The sequence below is a fragment of the Peromyscus californicus genome, unplaced genomic scaffold (assembly GCF_007827085.1).
Source record: "Peromyscus californicus insignis strain IS unplaced genomic scaffold, ASM782708v3 Scaffold_5__1_contigs__length_169319896, whole genome shotgun sequence".
Lineage (NCBI taxonomy): Eukaryota > Metazoa > Chordata > Mammalia > Rodentia > Cricetidae > Peromyscus > Peromyscus californicus.
The window spans coordinates 145,180,118-145,205,128 of record NW_026294573.1 but is presented as its reverse complement, the minus strand read 5'-3'; the positions used below and the strand labels follow the sequence as shown (position 1 = coordinate 145,205,128).

The following is a 25,011-nucleotide window of genomic DNA, read 5'->3' as shown; positions in this document are numbered from 1 at the left end:
AGATAGAAGCTTGTGCAGAAATTCCTAGAAATAATGGCCAGCCTAATTATGAGCATGAGCTGAATCTTGAAGCTTAAAATCTCCTTTAACAAAAGGTTAGAGAGAGAAGCTCTCTTCAGGGGCTGAGAAGGGGAGGTAGGGAAGCTGTTACAGGCAAGGCAGCTGATGGTCCGGAATGTGAAGTCGGTCCTTTAAGCCGAGGAGGGAAGCTGCGTGCAGACTGTCCATGCAAAGGTAACTAAGCCGTGCCCACAATGCCCAAGGACAGTTTAGCATTCTTGGGACCATGTGCACAGGCTGCTCCTCTTCTGAAATGTCAGTTCTACCCCTCTGGGAAACAGGAAAGCATTTTAATGACAGAAAATCCATTCAATAGGCATATGTTCCTCAGAGGCCTGTGAGGGCATATTTACTGGAGGCCAAATAAGAATAAGTCACAGCTTAAGAAGGAACCATCACTTCCTTGTGGTGCTCAGATATTGTGAGTGGTGGAACCCTTGAGTCCTGAGGAGCAGGAGGAATTGGACTGAAAAGTATACACGGTCTGTATTTTGCTATGTAGCTATACAATAAAGAACTAGTCACTCCTTTGAGTAAATCTTCCCATCAAACTAAGAAGAGATGTGAGTTTTACCCATGCCAATTTTTGAATGCCTTGAAATTATGCCTTTAATTCTGTATATGATCATGTGTCACCTAAGGATGCTAAGCAACATTTCTGAGTTAGCTATTTCTCACAGAACCACTAACCCTTAAAAGGCTCACTGCTTCTGGAGATGTGGGAACTGCTGAAGGACCCCAGAAACTGCTCTAAACACAAAAATCTCTTCCTCAAAGGACCCATCCTGACAACAGGTCATGTAAACCGCCTGCTGAGCTCCATAGACTTCCTTTGTTCACAGGGAAGCAATCTACTTTAACACCAACATTGCAGCACAGAACACTCTGGGAAGTCAAGATCCACAGGGTGCATTTCTACGGCTCAAGAATGCTTTTGGAGAGCCAGGGCAGCCCCATGCCATCTCTGTAGGATATGTTCATAAAGTAGTGGCTTCTTAGGTGTCGTTTTGTGAACTCTGTGGATTTAGCCAAACATCTGTAGGCTCTAGTTATTGTCATTCCGGCAGGTAATTTGTGCCGGGAGTAACAGTAATTTAATGTTATTAATGAAAATAAAGGCTAATTGGGAAAAAACAAACATTTAAAATATGGAGCACTCACAGATGAATTGCATTTCTGTTTCTTTTATCTACTATAAAGGATAGGTAACACTTCGGTTGCAATAATCAGGCAAACGTACAGTCAAACACATCTAGCATTGCATCTTGTTGAACATACCTGCAACCCTTCAATGGCCAGTTTAAGGATCGAAGGTGTCAATTTGGAGGCTTGTTTGAAGGAAAAATTACTCCAGTCTATAATTAAAATGAAACCATTTATCTGCAGCTCAGGATCTTCAATGAGGACTTCCAGGGACAGCAGAATGGCACGAAGGATGTCTGTGAAGGAGTTCCTATGTTCGGAACAGAAAGGAGAATGTGTGTGAGTCTAGAGAGTTGACAGATGGCACACTGTGTGTGGTGACTGCTGTCCTCACCCCACGTCCCCATGAAACCTGCATGCAGACTCACAGAGATTCTATATGCAGAATGAATGAAAATAATTTGCTAAACATCCTGGAACAATGCTTCAAGGTGGCCAGGATGGGTGCTTCCCTTTGATTTGGTCACAACAGCATCTTGGACTTAATGAAATGTTATTCTTCTGCATCCCGTGGCTCTCTGTATTGCTTCCACTGCATCACCATTCACACCTTGCAGAAACATAGCCCCACCCCCACACTCTGATACCCTTGGGACAGGGGCTGGGCTACAAACCTGGCAGTATCTTCAGTACCTAGGCGTTCAATGAATCATTGATGAACAAAATGGAGTTAAACCTCAATCACAGGTGCTTATTTGGATTAAATATCTTTTATTTCTTTTCTATGTTAGAACCTTGTAGAGAGTATAAAATAAACACCCATGCTATTCTTGCTATGTTTTTAGTTTTGATTCATGGGTAGCAAAAAATAAAGCAGGAAGAAGAGTTTATTTTCATTTAAGGCCTACAGGTTGTGATTCAGAAGGGAAATCACTTTGAGTACATCAGTAACTATGACAACAGGAGATGAATACAAACTAGGGTGATAGTTCTCCAGGGCTGTACATAAGCCTCCACATCACAGGTCCAAATAACAGCTGACTTCCATTTAAATGTTTTCAGACATGATAAAATGATGACATAGGCATGCGCAAATGAGGTGAACTGAGAATCTAATGTGTTACAAGATTTTATAATCAGTGTCTGATGAGCCAGAAGATCTAAGCCTGGGTGTCAAGTGTTTGTAAATTCTATGACTTCCTTCAGACCTTGATAAAAACCAGAAGCTTGGTTATGTGAAGTCAGTGTCAAAGAACTGGATTCCTAAGATGATCAATCTGGTTCTGAACCCTAACCATAACGCTTGCAGAACAGAGTTTGAGCACCTACAATTGAATACACCCATATTACAAGCTCAGAGTTTTGTTTCATGTTTGAAGTTATGTTAGTGTTCCCTGTCTCTACTTTCAAAGATAATAGTTGGAGGGGATTGGAAATGAGCTAAATGAGTTGAGAGAGATTGATACCATTTGCTCAGTCTGGGAAGGGTGTATGACGAGAACATGGCTCGGGATAAACCTTAAGTGAATAGGCTTTGGGTAGATAATTCAAATAATAAATAATGAGGTATTCCAGGACTAAAGAAAGAATAAAAATAAACAGCCCACTCTGTTTCTGCCCTTCATGAAAGTTCTATTTCTCTGATACTGAGCTAAAATGTTCCTTCCTCAATATACCCACTTAGATTAGGCCTGATATATGGGGATGGGTAAGCTTTCAGAGCTACCCACATCATACCCTTTCAGCTGTGCAAACATGATGCTCATGGACCTGTATGACCTCTAGATGGAAAGAGTTGCTCTGGATGCTCTTCTTATCATTAGTGTTTTCTTAAAAAAAAAAAACAGCTTATTTTAGAGATGCTGTGGTCTTAGAGACTTAGGATCAGTTTTCATGGAATTGTTTTTGCTGTGGCTTGGATTTCAGTTTACATTGTCACCAGGCAACTTACTCAAGTCAGAAACACACTTTTGTCTTGTGAAGAAATATTGATTTAAGAGGAACATGGAACCAAAACTATGTGTTTAGGTGATTTCAAATGGTAATATAAAAAAAATCCAATGGCAGAAAATGACCATTGGGGTACCAGGGAATCTGAACTTGGACAAATTTTCTGAACAAGAGCAAATCTAGAAATAGAACCAGGGCTGAGAATCTGAGTCTTACATAAACCCTGCATACAATATTGAAAATAAAGGGAGGAGAATTTAAAAAAAAATGAAAGGTGAAACTATCAAGACAGGATGGTTTAATAAAAAAGAAGAGAATGTTCTAATGAAGGAAAAACTGTATTTCTATATCACTGACCCCAAATTCTCATGTCCAACCTACTCATTAAGGATATAGTTCCTTGTCTATGTGATTTGCCTCGATTCATGGCGTGTAGACAGACCAAAAATGTTGCTATTTTTAGCCTTGTTCTTCAAGGAGCTGACATGCCATAGTGTTCTCTTTTCCTTTTACTAATGTCCTGGTCAAACCATACCACAGCCAGAGTGATGGACTGAGAATGAGATGCATACAGGACAAGAAAACCCAGCTGGCTGGCTGGCAGGTCTCCCATAGGAAGCAGAGAGGCCGGTCTCAACCTTGTCTAGGTAAACTCCCCACAGACAGAAGAGCAGAAATAAACCACTGCTTTTTAAACTACTGGGTGTTGGTTTGGTTTGCGATGTGTCAAGAACTGTCCAGCACAAGAGGATGGTTTTAAAAGCCAAGGCAACAGCAAAGTTAAGGAGAATGGGGAAGGAGAAATAACCAACATGTTCTCAAGTAGATCTTGTTGTGGTTTAGTTGTTTGCTTGATTGATTTTCTGTGACTGGGTCCCACTATGAATCCCAGAATGGCCTCAAATTCCCAATCTGACTATCTCTGTCTCCCAAGTGCTGGGAATATGGGTGTGAACCACCATTTCCAGCAACAGAATACTTCCCGAGGGAGTTTTCAGAGAACACTTTAGTTGATGGTTGAAGATAGAAATTGGTAATGAAAAATATAATATATTTATTAAATTAACTATTCTCTACCTTATTACCTTACTTCTTAAGTAAGAGATGAATCTTTTCCCATAGCATATTCACTTATGTCCACTTCTAACAAAGACCAGAATTTAGAGCAGGCATTGGCAGGAAGGACAATGGTCTACACATGAGATGATTCCAGGAGTCAAGTAAAAGGATTATGGACTAGTTTCCCTTCCTAACATTCACGTGCTTCACTTTTTTTGTTTGTTTGTTTGTTTGTTGTTTGTTTTTTGAGACAGGGTTTCTCTGTGTAGCTTTGTGCCTTTCCTGGAACTCGCTTTGTAGACCAGGCTGGCCTTGAACTCACAGAGATCTGCCTACCTCTGCCTCCTGAGTGCTGGGATTAAAGGCGTGAGCCACCACCGACTGGCACATGCTTCACTTTTATAGATGACCTGATGGGTGGGGAGATGGCAGATGGAACAGTGTGAGGAGGCTTCATTGTCACTGGAGTGTGGCCTTGCCACTTACCTTAGCTGGAAATGCACCCTCCACTTCCTGACTACTTGGCTTCCTCATTTAAATTTCCCCTTCCTCTTTCCTTTTTGTAATATGCTTCACTTGTGAAATACTCCTAGCTGTTTGGAATTTAAAGTAGCCATCAAACTAAATAATTTATGTAGATAATCCACTCCGGAGGATTTGGAGCAGAACTGCCTACTCCATCAGTACTGGCTGGACATGGAGATTCCTGTCTGAAGAGCAGAGAAGAGTCACTGCACAGCAGAGAAATCTGGGGACACAGCTGGAGCCAGGGGACCAAGGGCAGTATCGCCAGAAAGCAATCACAAAGTGTTTTTTCTTGCTATGATGCTAAAAATGGTACTTTATTTCTAGAACTGTCCTCCCCCACATCATACTGTCAGACCACTAATGAGGAAAACACTAAACACCTTTCACCTGATGGGCATTCCCCGAAACACATGACCAATATTTCTCACAGTTGTGAAGTATGTCAAAACACAAGGAAATTCTGAGCGATTGTCACAGTCAGAAGGACTCAAAGGAAACATGACATCTAAATGTAACATGATTTCCTGAGCGGGATCTTGAGACAGAAGATCCAGTGGTAAAAACTGAGGCGATCTAAATGATGTGCAGAACACAGTAAATGGTAGCAGCTGAATCTGGTTCCATGGTTGTGACAAATACTGCAGACTAAGACATTAATCCAGGCAAACCAGTTGCATGCAGTACAAAAAGTGACTCTGTGGCACCCTCAGCATGATTTTTAAGCCTAAAATTGTTACAAATACAGTTCTTTTTAATTAAACAGGCCTGCGGGAGCTTGTGGCATGTCACCATGAGTCTTCATGCTCTGATAAGGTTCCTAGGCAAACCAAAATGGCCATTAACAATTCAACCGAAGGCAAAAAGCCATTTTCAGAGTATCTTCACCAGATGAACTGATGTAGACATGGATTGTTTAACTCTAATAGCCCAGAGGAAAAAGATTCTTTTTTGCCTGCAATCACAATTAGATGAGAATATTTTAGCATGTGTTTCAGAATGAAATAACAGATGAAAATTGGTATTTACATTTCATTCATTCTTTTCATAATTTGCATAGCCTTTGAATTGTCAGAGTTTAGTGTGAAATTTTTAACCTCATATGAAAGCATCATGTGAACTGTAAATTGCCAGTGCAATGTGAGGAATTATCCTAAAAGGGGAAACCTTTGAAATTTCCCCATAAGGATTTCAATTAACTAGAACTCAGCAGTGGGTTTTTAATGGTACTTCATCATCATACTGAGACCACCTAGAGATTATGAATACAGCTCATTTTAAGGTTCTTTTGTTGTGTTTATAGTTTTATTGTTGCTTACCATCACCATTTAAGACTTTAAAATGTACCACAAGTGAGGGATGAAATAGTGTAAAATAGCGGTTACCAGTTAGAAGATGTTGAGCTTGCAAGAACTGACTCGTTTGTCCTGACATTGTAGGAGATTCTAAGACTTTGCTCCCAAGGCTTGACTCAAATAAGAAAAAGAGGTCATATGTGAGCAGATGACCATATAGAGGCATAATGGGATTGTAAATAATCCTTGTTCTCAGGAAGAATGGGAAAGAACTTCTCAGCCAGTTCTACAACAACAGTGCATATTCCTGCAGTAATTTTTCTGTTGCAGCAAGAAGTCATTAATATTTGGAATTAAAGCTCTCTTGTAAATTTTAATACTTACTGAATAAAATGACTGAATGTCTATGAACGTTTTCCTTAAGAATTTTAAAGGTCACAATAAACCGCTGAGTAATGTCAAACATGGTTTTTTTTATCCAGGTACCTATGTCTTAGACACAGTTCTAGAACCATTTATTTATGCACTCTTCCATATTTTGTCATTCCATTTAAGATTCCCTTCAGATTAACCACTATCCTAACTGACAGTGATGCCTCAGAAAACCAAGAGAGAATGTACTCAATGGAGCTCCTCTGATTTGGTCTCCAGGCCAACATGAGCCCTGTTTGATATGATGGCAAATTGGACTGGACTCTAGGGATGTGCCTCTATCACTTCTCACACATGCAAACACCCACAGAGAATGATGTTCAGCAAGAGGCAGCTTCTTGCTTCCTCATGGGGAAGCTTCTTTTTTGTGAAAGCATTTGGCAAGGAAAAATGTGCAATAGATATTTTTGAATGGGAAAGCATCTGTACTGATGAGGTGTGGGGATACCCTTCCTGGTCACCATGTTTCAGTGTGGAAACAATGGGAAGTATGCAAAACTCAAGTGAACCTGTTTCTTCCTCTCTTAGGTCCAAAAGTCTTTGGGAAATGGTCTGGAGTTTGGGTGACACACTCTCTTAAGGAGGTTTTAACAATTCCTATGTGATTTGACAACATCATTGATCCATGTGTTATTGTCTTCCCAGACCTATTCATCCTTACTCTTCAGTGTGACAGTGAAAAGTAAAAACGTTTGAGTTCTAAAAACATTAGTGTTGAGAAGGTTGCTAACAAAACAATTTGGCTTCCCTGTAGCAGGGTTAATATGAACAGAAGTTTAATCTTAAATTTACTCTCTTAAATTTTAGTAAGAAACTCAAACTTGCCTGAAGAAGAGACGAGAACAGAAGGCAGAATCCTAGCTTCTGCCCCACAATCTGATAGGATGGTCTCTCAAAAGGATACAGAGAGGAAGGGGAGAAGTAAGGAGGAAGTGAGGGGGGGGCACACCACGGAAACAAAGAAAACTTTACAAATAAATTTCATTTCTTTTAGTTTCATATTATTTTGGTAAGTATACAAAACTTTTGAATTTGTGTTAGCATAAGGATAAGATTCCTCGTAACACCAGAATAATTCATTGCTTGTTGTTATGAGTAATTGCAGTATGAGAAACCTGGCCTTCACTGCCACAGTCTCAGGTGGAATCATGTCTTGAATACTGTGGAGCATCTTATAGAACACAGTGCCAAGCTCCAGAATGTGGAGTTGGAGAAAAGAGACAGGCTAGTGTTCGATCCACTTTCTTAATTTGAGGTTCAATTCAGATTACAGAAGTCTGATGTAGCATGTGTGTGGTTTAGGAAAAGAATTAGTCAGTGCTGAAGTTGTCTGTGTGAAGCATGAGTGCAGTCCTTTGCCACAACCCAACCACTGTTTTCTGAAGACAGAACACAATCTAATCTGGTAACAGGGCCCTGGTTTTGAAATAGTGCAGATACAAGAGGCAGTACAGGAATTATGAAGATGGAAAGGAAATGGGAGGGGGCTGTCACTGGAGAGGAGGGGGTGCAGTCCAGACGAAAGGAAGCTATGATAAATAACATAAAGGATATTTGAAAAGTCCATAGGGAAACATTTTATAAGCTTATGTAAAAACACATATCTGACAAAACCCCTAGCACCTGGCATGAGGAGCCTCTTTTTAAATGGTTGGTCAATGTTGGGGAAGTGTCCAAGAGACTCCTGCAACAACATATAGGCATTACTGTTGTCCTTGCTTGCCTCCCAGAGGGTGGAGGTGAGGCTGTATTGCTGAAGATACTGAATACTCTGGACACAGAATTCGGAGGACTCAAACTGTAACTGACCTAGAAGCCCCTCCATGAAGACTAGCTCCTGTGGTCCTGGAAGGTTCTGTGCAAGCTGCCAAGATGGGAAAGCAACTGATAATCACACCCATCTTTAAAGCCTGTGAACTACAGCAATGACCAGCTTGGCAAGATATCCTTAATCATACAGTAGTGGTAGGTACTATTATTATACAACATGTGTCTAACTGGACTTAAGGCCAATTAGATGTGAGCGAATTTATGGCAGGTATTGTAAACCCAGACAACTATCTATGGCTGGAGGGGTCATAGACCTTAGAGGAGAACCTACTACAACCATTTTCCTAAACCAATAACATTCTAAATGTATTCTAAACACTTACACTTATACTCACAGATGTAACCCATCCCATTCTATTAAAAAATGCTGGCTGGCTTGATTTTGGGCAGGTCTTATGCAGGCAACCAAAGCCACTGTGAATTCATGAATGTGGTGACCCTGTAGCTCTCAGCCCTCATTAAAGAAGCTTCTTTTTGTAGCAGACACAGGCTACTACAGAGAGCCATGATGGGTGGTGGTGGGGAAATGCAGATAATGAGGGCTGCTGTGAACTGAAGGGTGGACCAGTCCTAAGCCAGTACAGCTCTCAGATCTCATCAAGGAAGCTTCTTTGTGCAGTGGATGGAGGTTAACACAGAAACTCATAACTGGTCAAAGTGCAAGGAATAAGTGACCATGGGGTACTTAGTCAAAAATGTAACATCTACATCACACCCCTCCCCAAGGCTCGAGGACCACAGAAGAAAAGGAGGTGGAAAGATTATAAAGTCCAGAGATCATGGAGGACCAAAGCAAAGCAGTGTCTTCTGGATATTACAGGACCACTTCACTCACCAGCTCATAGCACCTGAGGTTGCCTGTACAAAACTCACACAAGACCAAGCCAGTCAACATTCTAGGATAGAGCAGGAAGAAGGGTTCATGAACTTCCAGCTCTAAGGAGCTATGGGTACTTGATGGTTTCTGGGGGAGAGTCAGTTTTCCTGAAGTGTGTGGTTTGCCCCACACCAAGAAAAATATGAACAACACTAATTGGAGTTGATGGGTCATTGAGTTTAAAAAAGACATGAAATTGGAAGGTGGAGAGATAGTAGTGTATCTGGGAGAAGTTAAAGGGAGGTTCTGAGAATGAATATGATTAAAATATATATAGTATGTGTGAACTTTCAAAATAATAAAAATATGTCAATGCAAATAGTGAGTGACCATGGGGTGCCTACCTTCAGCAAGTACATCTACACCTAAAACTCAAAGAATGTTAGAGGAAGGCAAGACCGAGAGGACCAGACTGCCTCTATCTAGACAATGTTTCCTAGGCATGACAAGAAAAGTCACTGGTGGTCTCTTTGATTTTGTTTACAGAACAAGAACACAAATAGTGTAGTGTGTGTGTGTGTGTGTGTGTGTGTGTGTGTGTGTGTGTGTGTACACTTAAGTGCACAATAATTTCACTTATGGTTAATTCTTTTTTGGTTTAAACAAAGAATAAGTTGAATTAAAAAAAACCCAATATTTCATCACATTTGGTCCCAGTCTTCCAAACCTTCCTAGAATTTCAGAGAAGGAAGTGCATATTAAGTCACTCAGTGTGTTTGCCCACTTACTTCAACCATCAGTCCAGTGCACGATTAGCGAGCACATGGGTCCTCTGATTCAATAGTCCAATTCATGGTTAGTCAATGTATTCTCTTTCTTTCTTTCTTTTTTTCTTTTAAATAAAAACCCTTTTTCATATAATACATTCTGATCATCGTTTCCTTTCCCTGAATTGCTCCCAAGTCCTCCCCACCTTCCCACTCACCCAACTCCATGCCCTTTCTTTCTCTCTCTCTTTAGGAAACAAACAGGCAAACAAAAACTACAAACAAACCAGAGTGTTTTTTAAAAAGAAGAAAGATGCATACACACGCACAACAAACAAAAAACAAACCCATAAAAACACAAAATAGGAAATCATAACATACAAGCAAAAGACCTCCATAAGACCAAGAATGCCCAAACAGAGCAATCTGAGATAAGACTGGAAAACCTAAAACTGTATAAGGGATCAGGAAGCCTCTGTTCAAAGATGTAGTGAAGATCTATTTTGTGGATGATGTAAGGGATTAAAGGAGTGTTCTTCTGTTTTGTCTAATACATGGAAACCGATAGGGAGATGTTCAATAAATGGGCATGGAGGGTGACAAGGTCACAAAAGTATGTTTGGAGTTCAGAAGATTAGATTCAAGCCCTGGGTACTCCTCCTAGGCTTGGTAAGTCTCTCTCTGACTTAGCTTCATCTCTGAGGAAAGATCATGGCAGCCAACTCCCTATTACTGATAAAGTGAGACAAAACACGTGAAGCCAGCATGAAGTGACTGCCTCAGAATCATACACAGAAGACGCTAATGCTCATGATGGCTTTTACTTTTGCATGAAGAAGTACAGAATCAGACAGAAAGTACTAGGGGTTTGCAATCTGCTTGGGGTCTATAAAAAGAAGAGCTCACTTCAGTCTGGGAGTTTTCAGAAAACCTTTAACTGTTCCATGAGGAACAGGAAGGTTTAGATGTTGCAAGATATTCGATCACACTGTGAACCCCAAGTTTGCATTTGTGTTAATTAAATAAAATTAACCTTGGGACAGGAGGCCACATTAGTAACTAGTTGGCAGAAAGTAATAATAGAGCCTCAGCGCGCATGCGCGCGCGCGACGAGAGAGAGAGAGAGAGAGAGAGAGAGAGAGAGAGAGAGAGAGAGAGAGAGAGAGAGAGAGAGAGAGAGAGAGAGAGAGAGAGAGAGAGAGAGGAAGTAGTAGGGTGGGGTTTGGAGTGGTGCAAGTTCTTTGGTTTGGCAAAGCAGAAGCATGGGTCATCCCTGGATGCCAGCAAGGAGAGTGGATTAGCTAGCTGCTACTCAGCCTCTGAGCTCACAGGTTTTCACCTCAGCCTTTGCATCTCGAATCTTAATCATAGTTAGTAGAATAGAGATGTAGTTATAGGTACCTTTAGTGGCAGCAGTAGGGCCAGTGCCTGCAAGAGCACAATTCTCTCCAGGCAGCTGCTAGCAGGCCAGTAACTGAGGAGCTACAGTTGCTGGCTAAAATAAGGCACAGCCACTGTGCTGAAGTTAAAACAACATTTAGACACCAGAATTGAAAAGCAAAGAACAGAAAGGGACACGTAAACAAGTATAAACTGAAAACATCACTCCGTGTTTGGAAGGAGGGCACGGTCCCATGGTATGGGGCCAGTGAAACAATTATAAAAATGAGTCAGAAAATTGTTGTGGTCCACCTTCATTCTGCCTGTTGGGACAGCTCATGAGTACATGATGAGAAAGGCAATGATAGCAGCTGGACCCGGAAAGATCCAGATGTTCAGCTGGGACTTGAGTAGGAGCAGGGTCTAGAAGCAAGCCTAGTTAGAGGGAAGTGGCTGCCATACAAAAGATAAGAATAGAAGGAAATGGTAGATGTAAGAAACCGGAGGGACAGTCCCCAGGACTCCCTATACAGAGAAAAACATTGTGGATCTCCAGGAGGTAGGAAGTGAGTCAGAATGGCTGCAGTACACTATGTTACTGTTAGTGTTAACATTCCTGTCAGATGAATGAAAGCCGCCGTAAGCAGGCAATGTGTCTTCAGGTGAGACTATTTATTGTCCTTCTTGCACAATAAGTATGTCTGCCTCTCTAGGCTACTCTGTGAGCTCTAGCCGAGTTGGGAGCCTTGTATATTTCCCTCTTAATCTTAGGCAATCACCATCTCTCTCACATAGTAGAAGCTCAATAAATGATTGCTAGTGATGGAAGGAGCGAAGACAAGTCAAGCAACATCCCCACATATTTTGAGACACTGAAAACAGACCAAGCCCACTCTGAACTCACTGGCAGGTGTGTTCTCATAATTCAGTGCCTTCCATGCTTATGACCGATGCCCACTGTGTGTCTTCGCATAATTCAGTGCCTTCCATGCTTATGACCAATGCCCACTGTGTGTCTTCTAGTGCTTTTCCCACCCAGGGTCAGATGAATGGAGAGTGATACACTACTGAGTGCCATGGATGCAAGACATGAAGTCTTTCAGGTTTGCATTTGCATTTGCTGCTTTCTTTTTTATGAGGTTTTGTTTTTGTTTGTTGTTGTTGTTCTTAGTTGGTCGTTCCCAAACCCTTGCATTCAGGTGACCCTCTCATCTCAGTCTCTCGAGTAGCCAAGACTACATGCATGTGCCACCTCCCTTGGCTTGGATTTGATTTAAGTAAAGGCCATTCTTGCATGTGCATAAGGTTTGTGTGTGGGTGAATGAAGTCAGTGAGGAAACAATACTATAGAACAGTTAATAATGAATGCTTGGTGTACATTTACAGACAGAAAGGCTGGTATGACATAGCATTTTGTTTAACGAGAAAGAACTAGTCCCCCAAAGATCCCCTAATGACACTTGAAATGAAACTGAGGATGGGGGTTACCTCACTCAGCAATCTTTATTGAGCAGGGAAATAAAAAAATAAAAATAAAAATAAACTTCAATGGAAGTGAGCATTCTATCCATTACTGAACAAGAATGGAAAATTAATTTCATGCTTGTCTATTTTGGTAACTCCCTTGACTGAGGAGTATCAGAAAAGTAAGGATTAGGAAGGATGTCAAGAATGCAAATGAGCACTTAATATAGTTAAATAAGCACTGTTTTTAGTTCTTCTGTTCTGGCATCTCTGTCTCCAACTAGAGCTTCTCAAACTAAGGCTTTCCTACATTCATTATCCAAAAGCACATGGCCATTCTCCAAGTTCCCCAGCCTTTCTGTACAATGACTGGGTAATTTCACAGTGGAGAGCTTGCTCACCCTTCACCTCCCCACACACACCAACTTTAGGTTGATATGCTTATGTACTGATATTCCACAAGACTTTGATTAGCATTAGATATACAGCTAATATCATATCCACCAGGTCAGGGTCACAAACATTACCATCTCTTTCTCATGTGGGCACTGGTAGAATTCAGTGTGCCTTTACAGGTTTTGAACTGTGTTTACGACAATGTACCAGTCACTCCTTGAAATGGATATTCCTTTTCCTGAGTTGATCTGACTCAGAACCATAAAATCACTTTCATGTTAAGAACTTTATGTGAGAAGGCATGTGAGGAAAACATCTCTCTGATGGTGCCGCAGTGCTTTGAATGACTCTACACTTGGAACCTCTTCCCTCTCGGTGATACTCTACAGTCACTTGCAACCAGAAAATAGCTTTTCAAAGTAACCAACTCTGAAAATAAAGCGCAGACTGTCATGGAAGACACAACCAAATGAGATGAGAATATACCATAGCTCATAATTTTAATTAGTTCAGAACAATGCCTACTGACAACAAAACTCCAAAATTTTGTGCTTAATAAAGAGATCAATATATTCTGGAAGAATCACAAGATCTAAAAATCCAAGGGGAACCCAGGTTCTAAAATTAGCTGTCTATAACTGAAAATCTGAACCCTCCAAACTGAGTAATTCCCACCATAAGGATAAGGAGAGACTGAACTTAGAAACTCCATCATCTGATTAAAGTTTACAAAATTAGCTTATCATTTCTCTTTTTAAAAAAATCTAGTGTAGCTGAAAGTTTTCCTGTGTCCTGTGTGGCCCACGGTCAGGAAAAATCTCTCTCACCTGCTTGTCCTGCAGCTGCTCAGGCCCAAGTAAACATACAGAGGCTTATATTGTTTATGAACCATATGGCCATTAGCTCAAGCTTATTTCTGACTAGCTCTTATTTTTAAACTAACTCATAATTCTTATCTATGTTTAGCCACATGGCTTGGTACCTCCTCTCAGTTCTGCCTTCACATCTTGCTTCCTCTGTGTCTGGCTGGCGATTCCTTACTCCGCCCTTCCTCTTCCCAGAATTCTCCTCATATCCTTACCCTGCCTATACTTCCTGCCTGACTACTGGCCAATCAGCGTTTCATTTATCAACCAATCAGAGCAACACATTCACAGCATACAGAATGACATCACCCATCAATTTAGCCTTGGGGCTGGAAAAATGGCTCAGGAGTTAGAAGCACTTATAGCTCTTCCTGAGGACCCAGTTCATTTCCCAGCACCCTTAGCAGGTGGCTTACAACTTCCTGTAACTTCAGTTCCAAGGGATCCAAAGACCTCTGGTTGGCCTTGGCAGGCACTTGCACACATGTGGTGCACACACATATACATAAATAAAATTAATTTTACTGATGGGCAGTGGTGGCACCCTTCTTTAATCTCAGCACTCAGGAGACAGAGACAGATGGATTTCTGTGAGTTTGAGGCCAGCCTTGTCTACAGAAGTAGTTCCAGAATAGCTGGAGCTACACAAAGAAACCCTGTCTCAAAAAAGTCAAAATAAATAAATGAATAGATACATAGATAGATGAAATCTGATCTTCCTAATCACAAGCCTTGGAATCAGCAGCAATCAATTAAATTCATGAGAGACAGCAAGGAGAAGCCACAGTGCATTATTTACATCACAAGGCTAGCTTCACAATCTTCATTTATGGGAATACAATTTGTTTGTAAGCTGCTGATTTCTAACTGCTGTCACTCTTCAATGACTGCATCTTCTTCAGGACACCTCAATTGGATCTTAGAAATTGAGGGATTCAAGGCTGGTGTGACCCTTACACCTCTCACACTCAGGGAGATGCTGATCTCTGAGTACACTGTTTTCATGGGTAAGGCACCAGGAAGAAAGTCTGATGGGAAGAATCCTTTGTCTAGATCATTTCTACTGCTTAATATTTCACAAATAACCCCTGTCACCCATGGCTTGATTATCCCCTGAAACCAGAGTATAAGTGCTTTCATAGCCCGGAGGGAAAAAAGTCTCCTGTAAACTCCATCACTTCAAAAGTTAAAGCTATTTTTAATTGTAAAAACGGTAAACGGGTAGAACCCAGAGTGCTGTGACTATTAGAGTTAGTTGGCAGACACAGACATAAATGATCTGCCCTTTTACATTAAGATAGAGATACGGAAATCTTAGCTTTATCACCAAAAGGAACTGTAGGTACCCACTACACCCAGCTGAGCCACACATGTTATGAAGAATAAGAATGGCAATTTAATTTTTTAAATTTACACTTGTTTGTTTGTCAGTTTATTTTATTGTGTGTGAGAGGGTTGCATATGTGGAGGATGTCAGTAGGTATCTTGAAGGATGAGGTTTCTTCTTCTACTCCTCTTCTACCACATGGGTTCTCTGTAATTGTCTCATAAGCCAGTGAGTTGGGAGTTCTTGTGACCCTACTTTCTGTTCCCCAGTAAGAACATAATCTCATCATTTCCTTTTACCTAACTGTGGAAGGGAGAGAGAGAGAGAGAGAGAGAGAGAGAGAGAGAGAGAGAGAGAGAGTGTTTGATATCAAAATTCTAACATAAAATAATGTACATAGGGCAAAAAAATTCATTCAATTGGTGCCCAGTTTCCACCTAAAACCTTAAAGAGATTATAAATGTAGCTAAGAGCACCTTCCTAGTTCATGTTGCTCATGGTGGCCCGTGGTACAGAAACTTGTCCCCTGCCTGCAGTAGGCTTCAACACAACATGCCAGACTCCCATGGTTTCTGACAAGCTGGGCTGCAATACAAAGAGGCTTCTCCCAGCTACTGCCTGCAGGCTTGGGAGCATAGGCAGGGGCTTAAAAACACAGGTGTACACCAGGCAATGATGGCACCTGTCTTTAATCCCAGCACTCAGGAGACAGAGGCAGACAGATCTCTATGAGTTTGAAGCCAGCATGGGCTACAGAGTAAGTTCCAGGAAAGGCACCAAAGCTACACAAAGAAACCCTATCTCGCTGGGCGGTGGTGGCGCACGCCTTTAATCCCAGCACTTGGGAGGCAGAGGCAGGCGGATCGTTGTGAGTTCGAGGCCAGCCTGGGCTACCAAGTGAGTTCCAGGAAAGGCGCAAAGCTACACAGAGAAACCCTGTCTCGAAAAAAAAAAAAAAAAAAAAAAAGAAACCCTATCTCAAAAAAAACCAAAACAGCAACAAAACAAAACAAAACACACACATACACACACACACACACACACACACACACACACACACACACAGAGGCATACTACTTAATATTGCTTTCCAGAATTGGGGAGGTAAGTGTGACTTATAGTATCTGTGCCATGTTGGAATGGGTCAGAGTCAACAGCCAAAGTTGCTGTGCAGCTTAGCAGTTTAAAGTCTCTCCTGGCCAGGAAAGGATTATAGATACACAAGAAGACAGATTCAGATAGAATAAACCTCTAAATGGTTTACAATGTGTGTAAAAAGGTATATAGGCTTGAGAGAGAGAAGATAAAGGATATAGTTATAAAAATAAAATAAACTCTTAAAAAAGTAAAATAATATATACAATATAATAAGCCACGTAAAGTGGAAACTACACAGAGATTATGTTGTCTTTGGGATTTTTAACTGCAGAAAGACATTTGATTGTAGGGGCTACTAGGTTAAACCAATATATATATATTTTTAAAGGTATCTTGACTTCAAAATTTGTGTCTAAGAATACATTGCTTTGGAAAAGAGGTTCTGCTTTTGTTTCCACAGAAGATGAGAACCTGTGGATTGTTTCCAAGCTAATACGGTTTGATCAACTAAGATCCCCTGAAAGGTCTGTGATAATACCATGGCTCAGATGACCCAACATCCAAAACAGCTTCAAAGCAACTGGCTGAGACAATGTAGCCTCACAGAATACTCCAGTCAGGACTTGACCATAATTCTTAATTTTATCAGGATCCGCATAAGATTGCCAGCACCCTCAATCAGCAGGAAGTAGTATGGGACGCTATGTACAAGTTCCCAAAATATTGTTTATGAATGTTTATTTTTATTTAAAGCTGGTTGATTATAAATGCAATCTCTTTCTAAAGAAGAAAAGGGGATATAGATATGATAGGATGAAAAGGTAGATTACTAAATCTACTTTTAAAGAGCAACAACTTGTTTGAAATGTTTTACATTGATGTGGATTTTTGCTTATTGATACAAATTTAAAGTTAATTTTGTTATACTATTTAATATATTTCTACTCTTGTTTAGGGTATTGTGCTATGCAGCTCATTTAAAAATGTAATATATAATTAAAAATGCAAATTAATAGTCATATATAACAGTCAAATTTATGGTCATGTCAATAAGGTTTTCTAGATATACAGAGATATATTTCAGATAGATAGGTAGTCTTCAAATAGTTCAAAGACCTACAGAATATGGCATTTAAAATGTTTTAAGAACTTAGATTTTTCTGGACAGTAAGACACATCTGCTCCTGGCAGCACCAATTACTTCAAAGAGGATGATGGGCATTAAAGAAACTCATTATGGAGTTTGCTTTCTTTGTGGCAGAAGTTAGCCATTGGGAGAAAATGTGTCCTTGCCTTGACTGCTTGACAGGATGCTATATAAACTGGACATGCAGGACCCATAGGAAAGTGACCACTGAACTTTGCAAGGTGAGATGGTCCTTCAGGTTCCTGCTTCACAGAAGAAACTGTCAGATATTCTACAGGACATGGGGAGAAGCTACTGATGAACTCTTCCAGAATGGGTGGAACAGTCCTTAAAATTTCCTGCATCACTGAAAGCTATGCCAGAGATTCTAGACCTATGGGCTAAAGATAGATGTTCCAGAGTTACAGAGGAACTTTGGATGACTGTCCAAACAGCCAGATGTCTCTGTCATTTCTAGAATTATGGAAGTTGCTTGCAATGCACTTCCTGTTTACTCAGATAATTTTATATCCTTCTGGGGGTCTTTGATGCAGTTGAAGACTAGATATAATTTTCCTTAGTCACAATAAAAGATAAATTAGATATAAATCTTTAGGCTCACAAAAATAGAATAGATGATAGAATATTTTCTTTAATTTTGCCAAATACAAATAGTCTAGATATTGTAACTGTAATTCTTGCTTGATAACTGTTTTGTTATATATAATTTTACTATGTTAAAGTTAAAATTTTCCTTTTTGATTAGACAGAAGAGGGGAAGTGCTGTGGAATGTCTTTCTGTATGCTGTGAATATATGTGGCTCCCATTAGATAATAAATAAAGCTGTTTTGACCTATGGCAAGAAAGCTAATAGTCAGGCAGGAGATCCAAGCAGAGATACAGAGAGAAGAAGGGTGGAGTCGAGAGAGACTGGAGCAGTTGCCAAAGGAGCAACAAGACGCCAGCAGACCGGTAATGCCACAGTCACATGGCAACATACAGATTAATAGGAATGGGTTTAATTTAAGATGAAAGAGCTAGCTAGCAAGAAGCTGAAGCCATAAGGCCACAAAATTTGTAATTAATATAACCCTCTGAGTGATTACTTTATAAGCAGTTGTGGGATCACAGGGCCAGGCGAGACTAAGAAACTTCTGGCTACAATCAACAACAGGAAACAAACAATAAGAATAAAGGAGATGGCGGTCAGTGCTTTTTATTTTAGGTGTGGGATCAGTTTATTTTGTCTCACCAGGTAACTTTCCCCATGGAAGCGTTGATGCCTCTCTGGGGAATTATTTTATAGGAGTGGTTAAAGACAACATTGGTTTCTTTCATTTAATTACACCACAGATTATCACTTGGCAATTCTCTAAGCAACTAGAGCCAGCAGTTATTATTTATTGCTCCCATTACACTGCAGGAGACATTGTAAGACATCGGCAACATTTATCTTATTGTCAAAGTAGTTCCCAAATATTCCACACTCTAAATAGCAAAACGGAATTTGGGAAGTGCATTGCTTGTTCATATAAATACATCTTAAATTCTCACAAAAAGAGAAAATGCATCTTTTGACATAGAAGGAATTGGGTGCCTATACTTAACGAAATCATAGAGAAAGATAACTGGAAAACACTCAAAAATAGGACCTGCTTCAGAAAATAATTAGTTTAGTATCCAAAAGGAAAAAGTTTGATCCTCTGCCTCTGGAAAATTCGATCTCAAATTTTCTTTCCTGCTTTATTCCTTGAATGCTAAAATTGATGAGTCATTGCCTGTTTCATTTCTGTTAATCAAACCACAGGGATGATTTTCCTAATTCTGTTTACAGCACATTCTCAGAAGAGAAGGCTAGACCTTTCTGTTTCCTCCTCTGCATCCAGGAGTCATTGATTGCACTTACCCCTGTATAATTCTCTGCATCCTGAGACAACATGTAAATACTGTAAGGAACTGCTGACCATAGGAATCTCAAGTGCCAGGGAAAGTACTGAGGGACTGAGGATCATGACTAAGACTGGTTCTTACAGAACAGATTTGCAATTAAAATAGGATGAGACAGTTGAAAATTTGTAACAACAGTGACTCTTAAAAGGAGTTGGACTCACCCCTCCCCATTTAGAGTCCATCAGTTACTGTGAGCACAGAGAGAAAGAGCATCGATGATTTTCATAACACTGGAGAATACTACCAGTGTTTCTTTGGTTTAGGCCAGTAATGAATAATAACCTTCAAAGTGCAATAAATCCAGAAAAAAATCCCATATGTTAGCAAACTGTTATCTTAGACAACGCGATGAAGTCCATTTCCAGATAAGTTCAATGAAACTGTGAGAAGAATTCATTGCACAGTTGGAAAAAGGATTGCAGCTCTCGTGTCCAGTATGCCTGAGACTTAGAGAAAAATTCAGGGAAGAACTAGTAACTGAAAGGCGAGGTTGAACAATGTGTGGAATCAAGACCATTTCTTCTCGTTCTTCCAACCCATTTAGAACATTCTTCTTTTTGTGGAACCGACTCATCACATTTTAAGTCTTGAGCAACTTTCACTTTCTTGAGGAAGCTTTCCCAATTTTTATGAAGAATTCTGAAAAGCCATTTACTGAGAATGTTCCACTGTTGATAGCTAATCAGATTCCTCTTCTCCTTGGCTTCATCCTTGAACCCCTAACCAAGTTCCCTGTAGTACTTTTTCACCTACTCCCTCAGCATACTGCTGAGTACAAACCCCCACTTGTCCTTGCTGCTTTCAAGGTCAAATTCAATCTTTCTCTCCAATTATAATCACCCCTACTGCAGTAGTCTTCCACGGTGTTTTTTCCACACTTACCAAGCGTCTGGTGAGTAATTTTTCTTTTAGAGTACAATATATGAATATCAAATAAACAAGTTCCTGGCAAGAACCATGCAAATAAATATCCCTAAATGGGAAACTTGGCCTGGAGGCAGAGGAGTTCTCTTTCTAGTGGATAACATCAAGGCATCCTGCACAGGCTGTGAACAGTAGACTGGATTATTCTGTCTGCCATGCTTATCCCTGAAGAGATTTCTCCAGGGACTGACACCAGGGAAGACTTGCTGCATCTGCTTGGGCTAATGAGCTTTGTCTAGATTCAAGGTCACCAGTTAAATCAATCTCTGGGGCAGGAAAGGGTTAAGTCTCTGTGAGGCTCTGACAACATACTTGGAGTAATTTGATTGACTACGGTAGCTTGGGATTATGTGGGTGAAATAAAGGGCTAGGGCACTATCACACAGGCCAAACCTTTCCTTTGCTATTCCTCACTCATTGAACAGACATATTACATCTACTAATCTCTAGATTCTTTGCTAACTCATTCGTCTAACGTCATTAGAATCCAAAATAAGGGTCTTAAAAAAATCCAACAATAGCATTTGCTATTTAGTATTTAAGAAAAAAAGTCATAGATTTTCTAAGAATCATTGGAAGAGCTTTTGTGTTCCACACTAGATACCTTGGAGAGACTATACATATGATTCTTATTTCCACCTAATTCAAAACTACCAAAAAGAAGAGATTTCTTTGCTGTCCTCTGGGCTAATTTTGAAACATCATACATAGGGCATTTTCTTTCAGTGTGTAAGGCCCCAGATTAGACCAGAAATGGTGGTGGTTATGCAAACACAAGATATACCTTTATCCTGAGTAAATTCCATTTAGCTGGTCTTAGAAGAAAGAATCAAGGATGCTATATGGTGATTAGCTGGTATGTACCAGGTACCATGTACCCATGTACCCCATGTTCCACATACCCCATTTCATTCACACTCACAAGCACCCATCAGAGTGAACATACGAGCACCCAAGTGCAGAGAGGATGCCCATGAGGAATTACACTGTACCTCTGTGCACCAGCAATCTCATGGGTAGAATGTGAGTCTCCACCTCCGGTCATCACTATCCAAATGTGTCCTACACCCCTAAGCAGTTTGCAGCCACATGCTCCCAGCACTCTTTTTTTTTTTTTTTTGTTTTTTTCGAGACAGGGTTTCTCTGTGTAGCTTTGCGCCTCTCCTGGAACTCACTTGGTAGCCCAGGCTGGCCTCGAACTCACAGAGATCCGCCTGGCTCTGCCTCCCGAGTGCTGGGACTAAAGGCGTGCGCCACCACCGCCCGGCGTGCTCGCAGCAGTCTTTATCTCTGAAGTCCAGGAGTAAGCAGGGTCCAGCTAGACCACACTGACATTATAAGTTTGTCTCTCTTGGTTGCCTGCTAACCTCCATCTCTCAGATGCACTGTTCTTCCATCTCACTAGAATAAAAATGTACAGGAATGAGAATTGTGCATCGTGTGATAGACGGATTTGTATTTCTGTTTTAAATGCATGCAAACAAATGTTTGTTTAACCAGGTTTCTTACATGTGTCTATCTCTGACTCTGAGGTGCTTTTCCCAGTGGGAGCTAAGAATGAGGACTTCCAGAATCACCCAAGTCACAAGATAACTGCGATTTACCTTTTGGTTCTGAATAATAAGCCTCTTCTCTTCTCCTGCCCACAGCACACCCCACTCTGACGGCAGTAGCAAGTGAGAAAGATTCCTCTTCTAGAGAAGGACCTGGATTCCCATTATTCCCTCTAGATCTCAATGAACAGTGACTGTCCCCTTGCGGCTCCCTGAGGCCTGTCCATAATGGCTCTGCAGCATGTCCAGGTGTCTCAGAGGCTGAGATGCATGCCCTTCCCAAGGTTTGGTGCAGGCCCATAGGTAGCATTCAGCAAACTAGAAGACCAGAGGACATTTAGTTCCAGAAACAGGACTCGGCCACTGACAAGTCTTAAAGGGCCAGTTGGCACATATGACTAAACACAGCACCTAGGACCACAGGTCACCAGTTTGTCACTGCTGGTCTAGGCAGAACACTGAGCTGGGATGAAAGAACCAATTTACCACAGGATAATTGTATGTATCTAGTAAGCTACAGACCTTCCTCCTGGCTCAAGGGAGGGATGCTTGCCTGCATCCACAGTTCTTTCATCCATCCATTTTTGCAGTCTTTTAGTGGTATCACTAAGCAGACAGACCCCTTTTTGTTGGTGTCGTGGAAACAAATTCTTTTTTCCTTTAGTTCTTTAACAGGTACCACATTTACAATCTCTGAACTTTATCATAGGTGGTAAACTCACTTTATAAGAAGACACTGTCGTGTGTAACTTAGGCCTTCAAATGATGATGATTTCATCTTTCACAGTAAGCAATGGTCAGAAAATAAAAAGCATTTTTTAAAGCAAAACTTAGGAATTGGTTTTTTGTACCAAAAACATAATTTGGGGAAATGTCAACCTATAAATATGGTATGCCTCTAAGGATGAACATAAGTTAAAAGGGCTTGCATTTTTAATTGTAATAATACAAAATTTTAAGGTTGCATGAAATAAACTTAGCAAACTGAATCCAGGGTTGTCTACAGAGTTCATGTCTTTCACTCAGCCAATTGCAGAGTGAAACTGTTCACAAAAGAGTAAGAAACACATGCACTGAGTGTGCACCGTCCTTTCCTTGTCATGGTTCCCTAAACCATGCAAGACAACAGCTCTTTGCATGGCGTTTACACTGCACTAGGTGATACAATCAATTAAGAGATGAGTTAAAGACCAGAAAGGATGCACATGGGCCGTGGACAAATTCCGTGCCACTGTTTCACACACAGCAGCTTTAGTATTCATGAATTTGGTATTATTGTTATATGGGTAAAGACAGTTGTTTTTATGTAAGTTTGCATTATCATGCTTTGGAAAAGAATAAATTAGCATTCCTGGAATCATAAACAAATATGGACTTCTGACTGGAGAACTTACAATGGGCAGTTCAGAGCAATCAAAGTAAATTAACTAGGATTAACTAGGCTTAGAGCTGACACACATTTTGGAAAAGATACAGAGGAAAGTAAAATATGGCTGACTGTGGCCAGTGGAAAGACATGAGACTGGCACATGGCATTGTGATACTGCACGTTGGTGTGATTGGCTGAGGACAACAGACTTGGGAAAGAAGCAGGCAACAGGGAGGGAAGAATGATTTCCAAGCACTTGAAGAACACTTACTTGTCCTTCTCCCTTCTTCCCCTTTTGGGTTGAGAAGATGGGAGCTCTTAAATTACTGTTTGAGAGCTACAGATTGGAAGCAAAAATGTACTGTCACAACGGCCGTTCATAATGTGAATGGGTTACCCAGAGATTTCAAATCAATTTCTCTGGTGACCTTAAGATACACAGAATTTTAGAGCTCTTCCAAAGCTTTCATCTTTATACATGAGAAAAGCTAAGACCCAGAGGACACAGCTAATAAATATCAGAGCCAAGATTTGAACTTCAGTGTCTGAATACCATGATGGGAAGGGATGGAAAAGATCATATAATCCCCAGTGAGGCAGCAGGTTTTGTTCCTGCCAACTTTTTTATTAATAAAATGTCCAGGCAAATAGAAAAGTTGAAAGGATAGCACAACAATACAGTTAGCATTTGATTCAAAAATTGTCAACATTTTGTAGAGTTTCTTAATGTATCTTGCTTGTGCTTATACATAGTTGTGTGGGTACAGCTAAAGGGAAGTTGGACAAAAGCCCCACACATACTCCCTAGGTGGCAGGCTCAATGGTGGGGGGCATCATTCTTTTGCCCTCACCATCACATGGTAGATGAGGGGATGTGGCCAGCTATCCCACTCTCACACCCTCAGGATTGTCTCACCCATGCCTCTACCAACAGGGTCAGCTCTACTGTGTTGCCCAGGCAAGGAGCAGGCTCTGCTTTCCTGAGTGTTGCTGCTGGTAAGGGGGAGAGTCAGTTCACTAGTCTGTTGTAGGTGGTAAGAGGCAAGGGATGGGGGAGCATCTCTCCCCAACTCACTCTGTCGCATGACAGATGATTAGGATGGACAGCTCTTCCATGCTCAAAACTTCAGGGCTGGCTCAACCACACCTCCGTCAACAGGGTCAGCTCTATTGTGCTGCCAAGGCAAGGGGCAGGGCCTGCTCTCCTGAGTGTTGCTGCTGGAGTGGGACAGGGACAGCTCTCCAGCTCTAATGACCTCAGGGCCAGCTCTCCCACCTACCTGAGGTAATGACAGGGGTAGGGGAGGTCATCTCTCAGGGGAAATATTTTTAATTGACATAATTTCAGGCTCACACGCACTTGTCATCATTTGAATGTGTATATATTTTGTTTAGTACACCCTTATCTGACATGAGTGGACCTCATTCACCACCCTGGTGATCACACTGGACAGATTCACAAACCGTCACAGAGTCTATACTTCGTCCTTTTCTAACCTCTTCTCTCCATCCCAGAGTCTGTCAATCACTAATCTGTCTGTCCTTTCTAAAATGCTGTCATTCTTGCAATATTGTATAAATAAATGTCATTAACTCATTCATGCTTGACTTTTCCTCACACTCAGCACAGTTAACTAACCTGCATCCATGTTGGTGCATATGTAATAGCTTGTTCCTTT

At 40.9% G+C, this 25,011-nt stretch overlaps 1 protein-coding gene across 4 annotated transcripts in view; it reads right to left on the bottom strand.

The window, feature by feature from the left end:
• Clvs1 (clavesin 1) overlaps positions 1–25,011 on the bottom strand; it is a 198,201-nt gene that overhangs the window by 104,340 nt on the left and 68,850 nt on the right. For all 4 annotated transcript variants that reach the window (XM_052716101.1, XM_052716100.1, XM_052716104.1 and 1 more), the window contains one exon: positions 1,339–1,513. In XM_052716101.1, the coding sequence (XP_052572061.1) occupies positions 1,339–1,513 (175 nt within the window). The remainder of the gene's footprint in view (positions 1–1,338; positions 1,514–25,011) is intronic.